The following is a 12,641-nucleotide window of genomic DNA, read 5'->3' as shown; positions in this document are numbered from 1 at the left end:
GGCTGAACCAATTGAGATGTCTGTACTGTCGGTTATTGTTACGGGTGTGAATTATCAGTCCTCCTCAATTAGAGCACAAACAAGATTAATTTGTTTCCTTGCAATCTGATGTGGATCTCTGTCAGTGCCAGCATCTTCTTCAACATCATCTCATCCCTTCTTAAAATAAGTTGTCCATTTGCAAACTGCTGATTTGCTGATTTCTTTGGAGCACTGGCCCCAGAAAATTTTTGGAAAGCATCAATGATGTTAGGATTCTTCCACCCAAATTTCATCATCAATGTGGTATTTGTTCTTGCTTCAGTTCCAGCACAACTCATACTGTTCTGACAGGGGCTTTTTAAAAAAACTGAGGTCTCATTGTTCTTAGTGCCTCAGATTAGATCCTGTTCAGATATATTATAACAAGTTAATGCAACTTGATTTGGGTACAATAAAATTTTCTTAAAAGCACGCAGTTTTTCATAATGGACTTCCATACACTCTTTGAAGACCCCTCATACAGATGAACTGAACAGTGCATGATCAATAGACCCCTCATACAGATGAACTGAACAGTGCATGATCAATAGACCCCTCATACAGATGAAATGAACAGTGCATGATCAATCAACTGGATCTAACTGACATTTACAGAATAGTCCATCTAACATCACCACAATGTACATTCTTTCCAAGTTCATATGGAATGCTCACCAACACAGACCACATTTTAATACATTAGAAGAGAAACCATACAAACCTCTCAGATCACAAGGGACTTAAAGTAGAAATCAAGAAGAGAAACATATCTGGAAAGTCCCCAAATATTGAGAGATTATACAACACATGTATTTAAATAAGATATGAGTCAAAGAAGAACTCTCGAGATGAATTTAGAAATTTCTTGAACTGAAAAGACAACTTACTAAAATTTGTGGGATGCAGCAAAAGCAGTACCTGTGCGGGGCACTTGTAACACTGAATGGATATATTAGAAATAAAGAAACTTAGAATAAGCTTTTACCTTAGGAAACTAGAAAAAGAAGACCAAAGTAATTCCAAAATAATCAGAAGAAAAAGGGGGGAAAGAGCAGAAATCACTGAAACTGAAAAATAGGAAACAATTTTTTTAAAATCCAAAGAACCAAAAGCTTATTAAAAAAAAAAAAAAAAGACTAGTAAAATTGGGGGCAGCGTTTAATACAGTGAGTAAAGCTGCCACCTGCAACGCTGGCTTCCCACATGGGCGCAGGGTGGTGTCCAGCTACTCCACTTCCAATCCAACTCCTTGCTAACGGACTGGGAAAAGCAACAGAAGATGGCCCCAGTGATGGGGTTCCTGCTGCCCACATGGGACAGCAGTGAAGCTTCTGGTTCCTGACTTCAGCCTGGCTCACATTAGCCACTGTGGCTATCTGGGGTATGTATCAGCAGATGGAAGATCTCTCTCTTCTGTCTCTCCCTCCCTCTCCATAACTCTGACTTCAAAACAATTAAGTAAATACTTTTTAAAACTTAGTAAAAATTATCAATTTTACTAAAATTGATAACGTCTAAACCTCAATGAAAAAGAGAAAACACAAATTACTAATATAAAAAATGAAAAGAGGGTCATTATTGCTACTTCAATGGATATCTAAAAGATACCAAAGGTTGGGGACGGTGCTGCGGCATAGCGGGTAAAGCTGCCGCCTGAAGTGCCGGCATCCCATACGGGCACTGGTTCAAGTCTCAGCTGCTCCACTTCCAATCCAGATCTCTGCTATGGCCTGGGAAAGCATTAAATGGCTCAAGTCCTTAGGTCCCTGCACCCGCGTGGGAGACCTGAAAGAAGCTCCTGGCTTTGGATCGGCACAGCTCTGGCCATTGCAGCCATCTGGGGAGAGAACGAGTAGATGAAAGACCTCTAGCTGGAGCTGCGGCTCACTAGGCTAATCCTCTGCCTTGAGGCGCCAGCACACTGGGTTCTAGTCCCGGTCGGGGCACCGGATTCTGTCCCGGTTGCCCCTCTTCCAGGCCAGCTCTCTGCTGTGGCCACGGAGTGCAGTGGAGGATGGCCCAAGTACTTGGGCCCTGCACCCCATGGGAGACCAGGATAAGTACCTGGCTCCTGCCATCGGATCAGTGTGGTGCGCCGGCCGCAGCGCGCCAACCATGGCGGCCATTGGAGGGTGAACCAACGGCAAAGGAAGACCTTTCTCTCTGTTTCTCTCTCACTGTCCACTCTGCCTGTCAAAAAAAAAAAAAGACCTCTCTCTCTCTCTGCCTCTCCTTCTCTCTGTGTAACTCTGACTTCCAAATAAGTAAATAAATGTTTTTTAAAAAGATACTAAAGGAATACTACAGACAATTCTATACCTACAAATTCAAAAATTTAAATGATCTGAACAAATTTATTCAAAGACACAATCTACTTGGGCTGGCACTGTAGTATAGTAGGCTAAGCCCCCACCTGTAGCTCTGGCATCCTGTATGGGCGCCAGTTCCTGTCCTAGCTGATCCTCTTACAATCCAGCTCTCTGCTGTGTCTTGGGAAAGCAGCAGAAGATGGCCCAAGCGCTTGGGTCCCTGCACCAGCATGGGGAATCCGGAAGAAGCTCCTGGCTCCTGGCTTCAGGTCAGCTCAGCTCCAGCCACTGCAGCCATTTGGGGAGTGAGCCAGCAGATGGAAGTCCTTTGTCTCTGTCTCTCCCTCCCTCTGTCTGTAACTCTACCTTTCAAATAAACAAATAAAACATTTTTAAAAAGACACAATCTACTAAAACTCTCACAAATAGAAACAGGTATATATTTCCTAAAGAAAATGATTCATCAGTCATCATCTAAGCACCAGTCCCAAATGTTTGCACCTGTGAATGCCACCAAACATTTAATGAAGAAGTGATACTACTCTCTAAAATCTCCTACAGATAAGAGGATCAGAAAGCAGACTTCCTAACTCAGGCTACAGGGTGAACATCACCTAATATCAAAATCAAAGCTATTGTAAGGAAGAATACAAATATTTCTCATAAGCACAGGTACATAGTTTCTCCATAAAATACCAGTAAAATTCAGTCCCACAAAGTATAAAAATAATTATACATCACAACCAAGGGGAAGTTATCCCAGGTATGCAAAAATGGCTCAGAGAGACACCAAGATGGTGAACAGGGAAGTAGTTTACTGCACTAGACTAGAAGAAGATAGCTTTAAAAAAAAAAAAAAGGTATGGAGAAAGTGCAATCTCAGGGAAGCGTTGTAGAAAACACAGCAGAGGAAACTCCATGCAAATCCGAGGGACACTGGACCTACATGAGGGTGTGGATGCACACAACTCAGGACCCAGCACCGAGAGCCTCAAGACAAGCTTCAGAGAGTAAGGTGAGACTAGACTGCAACAGTCCAAGCCACTGGTGATAAAGCTGCAGAAGAGTCTGGCATAAGTCTGGCTTGGAACCCTGTGGGGGACAGTACACCTACCAACCTAGAGGGAGAAAAAAAAGGGGGGGGCACATTTCTCTCTCCCTGACCCCAGGACTAGTGTCTTGTAACTAGCCACGAGGGACGGGCACCATTTTGGACATATGCAAAAGCTGGCCCAGCTGGTGTCCACACACCTAGCCAAGAGGATACAAATGGGAAAGGAAGAAGTCAAATTACCTATTTCCAGATGATACGATCCTACATAGTGGAACAAAAAGACTACACTAAAAGATTATTGGAACTTATAAGAAAGTTTGACAAAGTTGAAGAATACAAAATCAACACAAAAAAATCAATAGTCTTTGTATACACAAACAATACCATGGCTGAGAAAGAACTTGTAAGATCACTCCCATTCACAATAGCTGCAAAAAATGTAAACACCTGGGGCTAAGTTTAAACAAAGATGTCAAAGATCGCTACCAATGAAAATTATAAAACATTAAGGAAAGAAATACAAGACACAAAAAAATGGAAAAATTTTCCATTTTCATGGTTTGGAAGAGTTAATATTATCAAAATGCCAATACTATCCAAAGCAATTTACAGATTCAAGGTAACCCCAATCAAAATATCAAAGACATAGATCTGGAAAAAAATACCCTAAAATTCATATGGAATTATAAGAGACCCCAGATAGCTAAAGCTATCCTAAACAATAAAAATAAATCTGTAGGCATCAAAATACCTGATTTCAAGACATATTAAAGGGGCTGGCGCTGTGGCGTAGCGGGTAAAGCTTCTACCTGCAGTGCCCGGCATCCCATATGGGTGCTGGTTCGAGTCCTGGCTGCTTCTCTTCCATCCAGCTCTCTGTTGTGGCCCATGCCCTTGGCCCCTGCACCCATGTGGGAGACCCGGAAGAAGATCCTGGCTCCTGGCTTCAGATCGGCACAGCTCCGGCCTTTGCGGCCAATTGGGGATTGAACCAGTGGATGGAAGACCTACCTCTCTCTCTCTCTCTCTCTCTGCCTCTCCTTCTCTCTGTGTAACTCTGACTTTCAAATAAATAGATAAATAAAACTTTAAAATAAGACATATTACAGAGCAGTTATAATCAAAACAGCTTGCTACTACCACAAGAATAGACATGTGGATCAATGGAATAGACTAGAGGCCCCAGAAATTAATCCACTCATTTACAACCAATAATCTTTGAAAATTGAGCTAAAAATCACTCCCTGGAGAATGGACAGTCTCTTCAACAAATGGTGTTAGGAAAATTGAATCTCTGCACGCAGAAGTATAAAACAAGATCCCTACCTTACATCCTAAACAAAAATTAACTCACAATGGATCAGGGATCTAAATCTAAGACCTGAAATCGTCAAATTACTAGAGGAAAACATAGGGAAAACTCTGCAAGGCATTTTTATAGGCAAAGACTTCTAGGAAAAGACCCCAGAATCACAAGGCAATAGAGGCAAAAATAGACAAATGGGATTACATCAAAAAGCTTCTGCACAGCAAAGGAAACACTCAACAAAGAGGCAACTGCCAGAATGGGAGAAAAATTTTGAAATAATACATCTGATAAAGGGTTAACATCCAGGATATATAAAGAGCCCAAGAAACTCAACAACAAAACAAGCAACCTAGTTAAGAAATGGGCTAAGGAGGTTGGTGCTGTGGTGTAACAAGTAAAGCTGCCGCCTGCAGTGCCAGCATTCCATATGGGCACAAGATTGAGTCCCGGCTGCTCCACTTCCAATCCAGCTCTCTGCTATGGCCTGGGAAAGCAGTAGAAGATGGCCCAAGTCCTTGGTGCCCCTGCACCTGCGTGGAAGAGGATCCTGGCTCTGGCTTCAGATCAGCACAGTTCTGGCCATTGTGGCTAATTGAGGAGTGAACCAGTGGATGGAAGATCTTTCTCTCTCTCTCTCTCTCTCTCTGCCTCTCTTTCTCTCTCTGTGTTAACTCTTTCAACTAAATAAATAAGCCTTTAAAAAAAACTGGACTAAGGATATGAACAGGCATTTTTCAAAGAATGAAATACAAATAACCGGCTGGCACCACAGCTCACTAGGCTAATCTCCCACCTACAGCGCCAGCACCCCAGGTTCTAGTCCCGGTTGGGACGCCAGATTCTGTCCCAGTTGCTCTTCTTCCAGTCCAGCTCTCTGCTGTGGCCCAGGAAGGCAGTGGAGGATGGCCCAAGTGCTTGGGCCCTGCACCCACATGGGAAACCAGGAGGAAGCACTTGGCTCCTGGCTTCGGATGGGTGCAGCACACTGGCCGTAGCAGCCATTTGGGGGGATGAACCAATGGAAGGAAGACCTTTCTCTCTGTCTCACACACTAACTCTGCCTTTCAAAAAAAAAGAAAAGAAGAAAAAAAGAAACACAAGTAACCAACAAACACATAAAAAGATGCTCAGGATCACTAGCCATCAGAGAAATGCCACCACAGTGAGGTTTCTAATCCCAATTATAATATCAAGCATCCAAAAATCAAAAAATAACAAATGCTGATGAGGATGTGGGAAAAGAATACCTTAATGTACTGTTGGTGGGAATGTAAATTAATACAACCATATGGAAGATAGTATGAAGATTCCTCAGAAATCTGAAAACAGATCTACCACATGATTCAGCTATTCCACTCCTGGAAATGAAATCAACAGCTGAAAGAGTTATCTGTACCCCCATATTCACTGTCACTCAAATCACAATAGCTAAGATATGGAATCAACTCAGATGTCCATCAGCTGATGACTGGATAAATAAATTATGGTATATATACACTATGGAGTACCACTTGGCTATAAAAAAATGTAATGCTGCCTTTTGCAACAAAATGGATGCAACTACTAGAAACCATTATACTTAGTGAAATAGGCCTGTCCCCAAAAGACAGTTACTATATGTTTTCCTTGATCTGGGGTAACTAACAGAGTAACCAAAATGTGATCTGTTGGAGTGAAATGGGAATAAAGTGGGATTGGGCGAGGGAGGAGGAAGAAGGATTGGAGCATGGGAGGGAAGGAGAGTAGGGTGGGAAGTATCGCCATGTTCCTAATCTGCATATATGAAATACTCGAATCTCCACAAAGTGAAAAAGCCAAACACAAAAAAGACAAATATCACATGATTCAATTTATATGATGTACCTGAAACAACCAAATTCAATTAAACAGAAAGTACGAGAGCAGTTACCAGCAGCTGGAAGGAGTGAGGAATGCGAAGTTCTTATTAAACATAATTTCAGTTTGGGATAATGAAAAAGTTCCTGTTAGGAGAGTGGTGATAGCTGCACAATGTGACTGTACTTAATGCCACTCCACTATATACCTTAAAATAACAAACTATATTATGTACATTTTATCACAGTAAGTTAAACAAAAATTATAGCATTGCATGACAAAACCAAAAAGAGTCAAATAATTCTAAAGCATGGCAAAAAGTCCTAGAGAAAAAGCAAGCATTTATACTCACAACAAATATGAATAATTTGAGGAAGAAATATCAAAGACTGGAGACTCACTGATCTCAGTCGCTGCCTGAACTGGTTCTGCAGCAGAGGGAGTACACTTAACCACCAGGGGTTCTAGGTTGAGGGAAAGTGGCTAAGGTCATAAAACACTGCTGGATGTACAGGCACTCACATGAGAAAAAAATATGGCCCCTACCTTATTCCATACAAATTCCACATGGACTGAAGATTTCAATGGGAAGAGTAAATTCAATAAAGCATTTAAAACAGACAAGCATGAGAGAACTTCTCCTCTTGGATTAAACAAAGATTTCTTAATCAGGACACAGAAAGTACTAACTATAATAGAAAAAACTGTGATAAAATGAACCTTGTTAAAATTAAAAATTTCTGTTCACCAGAAGGCATCACTAAGAGTGTGAAAAGGCCCCCACAGAGTGGGAAAAAAATTTTCATATATAATAGAACTCTTACAAATCAATATTAGAAAGATAAGTTCATCTTAAATGGGAAAAAAAAAAAACTTGGAAAACACTTAACAAAAAGATTTCCAAATTGCCAAAAAACATATAAAAAAGTTTTCAAATGCATCAGTCATCAAAAAAACACAAATTAAATCTTCTGTATAACAAATACTGTGTCACATTTGTTAGAACGGCTAAAATGGAAAAGGATAGAAAAATAGCAAGCATTAGTAAAGATGGGCTGCAACCATACCTCTCATACAAGGGTATTTCAAAAAGTTCATGGAGGGGCCGCCGCCTGCAACACCAGCACCCGTGAGCGCCAGTTTGAGTCCTGGCTGCTCCACTTCCAATCCAGCTCCCTGGTAACAGCCTGAGGAGGAGCAGAAGCACCCACATGGAAGACTCAGAGGAAGCACCTGGCTCCTGGCTTCAGACAGCACCAACTCCAGCCATTGTGGCCATAAGGGGAGCAGGCCAGGGGATGGAAGATTCTCCCTGTGTCTCTCCCTCTTTCCGTAAACTCTGGCTTTCAAATAAATAAGTAAATCTTCAAAAAAAAAAAAAGGTTGGGGGGAGGCTGTGGCATAGTAGGCTAAGCCTCTGTGTGCAGCTCTGGCATCCTATATGGGTGCCAGTTCGAGTCCCAGCTGCTCTTCTTCCAGTCCAACTCTCTTTTATGATCTAGGAAAGCAGTAGAAGATGGCCAAATGCTTGGGCCCCTGCACCCGCCTGGGAAACCCAGAAAAGGCTCCTGGCTTCAGATCAGCCCAGCTCCAGCCATTGCAGTCATCTGGGGAGTGAACCAGTGGATAGAAGACCTTTCTGTCTTTCCTTCTCTGTCTGTAACTCTGACTCTCAAATAAATAAATAAAAGCTGTAAAATAAACAAACAGTTCATGGAAAATGGAATTAAAAGTCATTATGGCGCAAAAACTATTTTGAAATTCATGAGGTTGTCTCATAACATTCATTTTCTATGTACTTTTTTAAGGGACCTCAGACCTTCAAACTGGCAGAAATGCAAACTGGTACAACCACTTTGAAAACTATATAAAAATAATTATTAAAGGGCTACCTTGTGGTACCACAGGTTAAGCTGCCACCTGCAGTGCTGGCATTCCATATGGTCACCAGTTCAAGTCCTGGCTGCTCCACTTACAATCCAGCTTCCTGCTAAGACACCTAGAAAAGCAGTGGAAGATCGCCCAAGTACTTGGGCCCCTGCTCCCACATGGGAGACCCAGATGGAGTTCTAGGTGCCTGGCTTCAGCCTGGTCCAGCCACAGCCATTGCGCCTATTTAGGGAGTGAACCAATGCATGGAAGATCGATTGATCTCTCTCTCTCTGCCTTTCAAATAAATAAATTCATCTTTAAAAAAAGATAAATAAATGCATACCCTCTAAATGAGCAATTCCATTCTTGGGTTTAAATCCAATAGAAATGTTCACACATATTCATTAAAAGATATATTCAAAATATTCATATCCAAAACTTAGAAACTACTTAAGTGACCATGATCAGTAAAGTGGAAAAATAAACTGTACTATAGTCATTTGACTACAGCACAGAGAATGAATTATAACCTCACACAATATGTGAAAGTTCACATTGCTGAGTGAAACCAGATGCAAATGAATGCATGCTATAAGATTCCATTAATACAAAATTCAAAGCTAAGCAAACAGTTGTTAGAAGTCAAGGCCATGGTTACTCTTAGCAGAGCCCAGAGTACCTGGTAACTCAAAGACGCCGGTAAAATTAATTTTTTAAGTTAATTGATTAAAGGTCAGAGAGACACAAAACAGAGAGAAATATTATTTGCTGGTTTACTGGCCAAATGCCTGCAATAGCTAAGACTGGGCCAGGCTGAAGCCAGGAGCAGGGATCTTCATCTGAGTCTCCCATGTGATTGACAGGGACTCAGGTACCTCAGCCATCACTGGCTGCGTCCTAAGGTACACATTATCAGGAAGCTGCAAACAGAAGCAGAACCAGACACTCCAAAATAGGACTCAGTTGTCCCAGTGTTGTCTTAACCACTGTGCCAAATGCCTAATTCAAATTCATTTTTTTAATGTAAATTCAAGAGTACATAGGTTAGAGCTGGTGCTGTGGTGCAGCAGGTTACCACCCTGGTCTGAAGCACCGGCATCCCATATTGGTGCCGGTTCCAGACCCAGATGCTGCACTCCAATGCAGTTCTCTGCTATGGCCTGGGAAAGCAGTAGAAGATGGCCCAAGTCCTTGGGCCCCTGCACCTGCGTGGGAGACCTGGAAGAAGCTGTTGGCTCCTGGCTTTGGATCCAGGCAGCTCTGACCATTGCGGCCATCTGGGGAGTGAACCATCGGATGGAAGGCCTCTCTCTCTCTCTTTTCTCCTCTCTCTCTCTCTCTCTCTCTCTCTCCTATGTAACTCTGACTTTCAAATAAATAAATAAATCTTTAACAGAAAAAAAAAGGGTACATAGGGGGCCGACGCTGTGGCACAGTGGGTAAAGCTGCGACCTGCTGCAGTGCCAGCATCCCCTGTGGGCGCCAGTGCGAGCCCCAAGTTCTCCTTTTCTGATCCAGCTCTCTGCTATGGCCTGGGAAAGCAGCAGAAGATGGCCCAAGTCTTTGGGCCCCTGCACCGGCATGGGAAATCCAGAAGAAACTCCTGGCTTCAGATCAGCCCAGCTCTGGCCGTTGCAGCCAGTTGGGGAGTGAATCAGCAGATAGAAGACCTCTCTCTCTCTCTGCCTCGCCTTCTCTCTATGTGTAACTCTGATTTAAAGTAAATAAATAAACTTTTTTTTTTTGACAGAGATAGACAGTGAGAGAGAGATAGAAAGGTCTTCCTTCCATTGGTTCTCTCCCCAAAAGGCCACTATGGCTGGCGCTGCGCCAATCCGAAGCCAGGAGCCAGGTGCTTCTTCCCAGTCTCCCATGCGAATGCAGGGGTCCAAGCACTTGGGCCATCCTCCACTGCCTTCCCGGGCCACAGCAGAGAGCTGGCCTGGAAGAGGAGCAACCGGGACTAGAACCGGCGCCCATATGGGATGCCGGCGCCGTGAGCCACGGCGCCGGCTCAATAAATTAATCTTAAAAAAAAAAAAAAAAAAGGAGTACATAAATGTGCTAGGTAAAATGCACCATGCTGTATCGAATCCACTCGCTCAAATTCCACAAGCTCTGATCTACATCTCCAAGGGGAGTCTCAGCAAAGTGATTCTCAATTTCCACCGTCAATAACTGCACAATTTGGGCAATTCTAAACCAGACTTCACCTCGGACCACGAGTGTGAATGAATCCAAGTAGCTAGTGAAAATAGAGGAAGCGCCAGTGTAAAAGTGATGTTTTTACACACTTAGGAAAGCACAAATAAACAAACCAAATATACTGTATTCTAGTGCACCATGAAAAGGCCAACATCCAAGCAGACCCTTTAAAGTCAAGTCCGCTTCCTGACGCCGACCAGAAGATGAAACGTGGACCCAAAAAAGATGACTTCCTTAAGAAGTTGACTCCAGGGCAAAACGGGCTTTCGCTCGCATCCTCCCATAAATAACCGGTCTTTTCAACCCAAACGCGAAGGTGTCGGGAGCTGGAGGGAGAAGGGCGAATGGAGGCTGGGTGCCGCGAGGGCAGCAGGTGTGAACCGGGCCCCTAACAGCCCAGAGAGAAGGGGAGCCGGCCGGCACCGCGGAGCGCGCGGACAAGGGGCCACACCTGCGCGTACACCTGCCCACCGGGGCCGGCCGGCGAGCGTGGGCACGCGCACCGGCCGGGCCACCGTCCCCAGCCCGACGGTCCGATGCCCCCAGCACGACCGAGAGGAAAGGCCGGGGTGGGTGGCGTGTGCTTGCCGCCGCCAGGGTGGACGCTGCCCCCCGACCCCCGGCCGTGGGGAGGGGAGAGGAGGGGCACGACTAAGCCGCGCGGATCGCCCACTGCAGCCCCCGTGCGTGGGGGCAGGAAGCGGCGCAGGTGGCGGTGGCGAGGCCGCCGCGGGGGCTCCGGAGGGGGCTGGAGGTGGGAGAGGCGGCGGCGGCAGAGCCCGGAGAGGAGGCGGAGGAGGGCGGTGGGGGCAGAGGAGCGGGTCGCAGGGGCGGGGCGGGCCGTCACGGGTGACCCCCGGGACACGCACCGTGGACTCCCGCACTTGGCTGTGGAAGTGCTGCTCCCGCGCCGACACCTCGTCCTGCCCTTCCATCCTCCTTCATGCCCGCAGCCGCGCCGCCCGCGTCCTCGCGCTCCGCCGCACCATCGCCCGCCGCCGGCCGCAGGGTTCGGACGCGGGCACCGGGGGGTTTGGGGGTGGGGGTCTGGGACCCGAGAGGCCCCGAGAGAGCAGCCCAGGGAGAAGGGGACCGCGACGCAGACCGCCGCCTCAGGCTCCGCGGCTCCGGCTGAGGGAGGGCGGGCACCACGGCCGGGGGCGGGGCCGGGGCGGGGCCGGGGCGGGGCCTGGCGCGTCAGACGGAAGGCGCCGGCGCGTCAGAGATGCGCGCCTCGGCGTCAGCGGCACCTGAGGCCGCAGGATCGCCGGCGGGGCGGAGGCGGGGCGAGACCTGGCGACTAGGGGGCGGCATCTGGATCCTGGCCGCGCCACGGAGGACGGAGGCGCGCGGGGGCGGCGGGGGGTGCACGCGAGGATGCTGCTGGATGCGGGGGCGCGGGCTGTCCCCTCACCCCGCGAGGGCGCTGCGGCCTCTCCCCGCCCGGCCCGGCCGGGTCTCGGTCTTCCTGTGGCCGCCAGCATTTAATTATGTATTGCAACTTCCTGGTGCCGCTCCGCCCGTGCTCGGTGGTCGTTGCACTCCGCGCTCAGCCTCGGGGGACCACGACAGAGGGAAGCGGGGTGGGGGTCTCCCGCGGACACTTGCTGCAAGTAGGGGGAGCATCGGAAAGCCGTCGTTTCGGGACGCGCGACGGGCGGAAACCCGGCTTCTCTGGGTCTGATAGGGGCTAGAGCTGCCCCACCTGGGAGACGTAGATAACCTTGAACGGGAGGCCCCTCCCCATCTGTAGGGTAGCTGTTACCGGGGTCGCTTTTATGGCCGTTTGTAGATATTAAACAGCACTGCCAGCTATGCCAAACACCATAATTCACTCCATTTCCACATTACCTGTGTTTTGCTAACAAATTTTGAATTTAAAGGAATATTTATAGTTTTACGTTTGGATTTATTTATTTGTCTATAGGGGAGTTATTTAAATTGCTGTTGGTTGTGATTTTTTTTTTTTTTTTTTGGCGTCTCAGAATTCTTCAGAAGTGAGGAAATCGACAAATTGCTTTCAAATGTCATTTCG

At 46.3% G+C, this 12,641-nt stretch overlaps 1 protein-coding gene across 7 annotated transcripts in view; it reads right to left on the bottom strand.

The window, feature by feature from the left end:
* The window catches only part of LMBR1 (limb development membrane protein 1), a 163,619-nt gene extending 151,870 nt beyond the window's left edge, over positions 1-11,749 (bottom strand). For 6 of the 7 annotated variants that reach the window (XR_011390276.1, XR_011390275.1, XR_011390277.1 and 3 more), the window contains exon 1: positions 11,476-11,749. Coding sequence is in view for 4 of the 7 variants with exons in the window: in XM_002715020.5 (XP_002715066.1) it covers positions 11,476-11,541 (66 nt within the window). In the remaining 3 variants the exon portion in view is untranslated. Of the gene's footprint in view, positions 1-8,421; positions 8,529-11,475 lie in introns of all 7 variants that reach the window. The other variant, XM_070077219.1, reaches the window with a different exon arrangement.
* Positions 11,750-12,641: the final 892 nt, after the last annotated feature.

The sequence above is a fragment of the Oryctolagus cuniculus genome, chromosome 7, assembly GCF_964237555.1.
Source record: "Oryctolagus cuniculus chromosome 7, mOryCun1.1, whole genome shotgun sequence".
Taxonomy (NCBI): Eukaryota; Metazoa; Chordata; class Mammalia; order Lagomorpha; family Leporidae; genus Oryctolagus; species Oryctolagus cuniculus.
The sequence above is the reverse complement of the archived record's forward strand: the minus strand, read 5'-3'. Positions and strand labels throughout refer to the sequence as shown.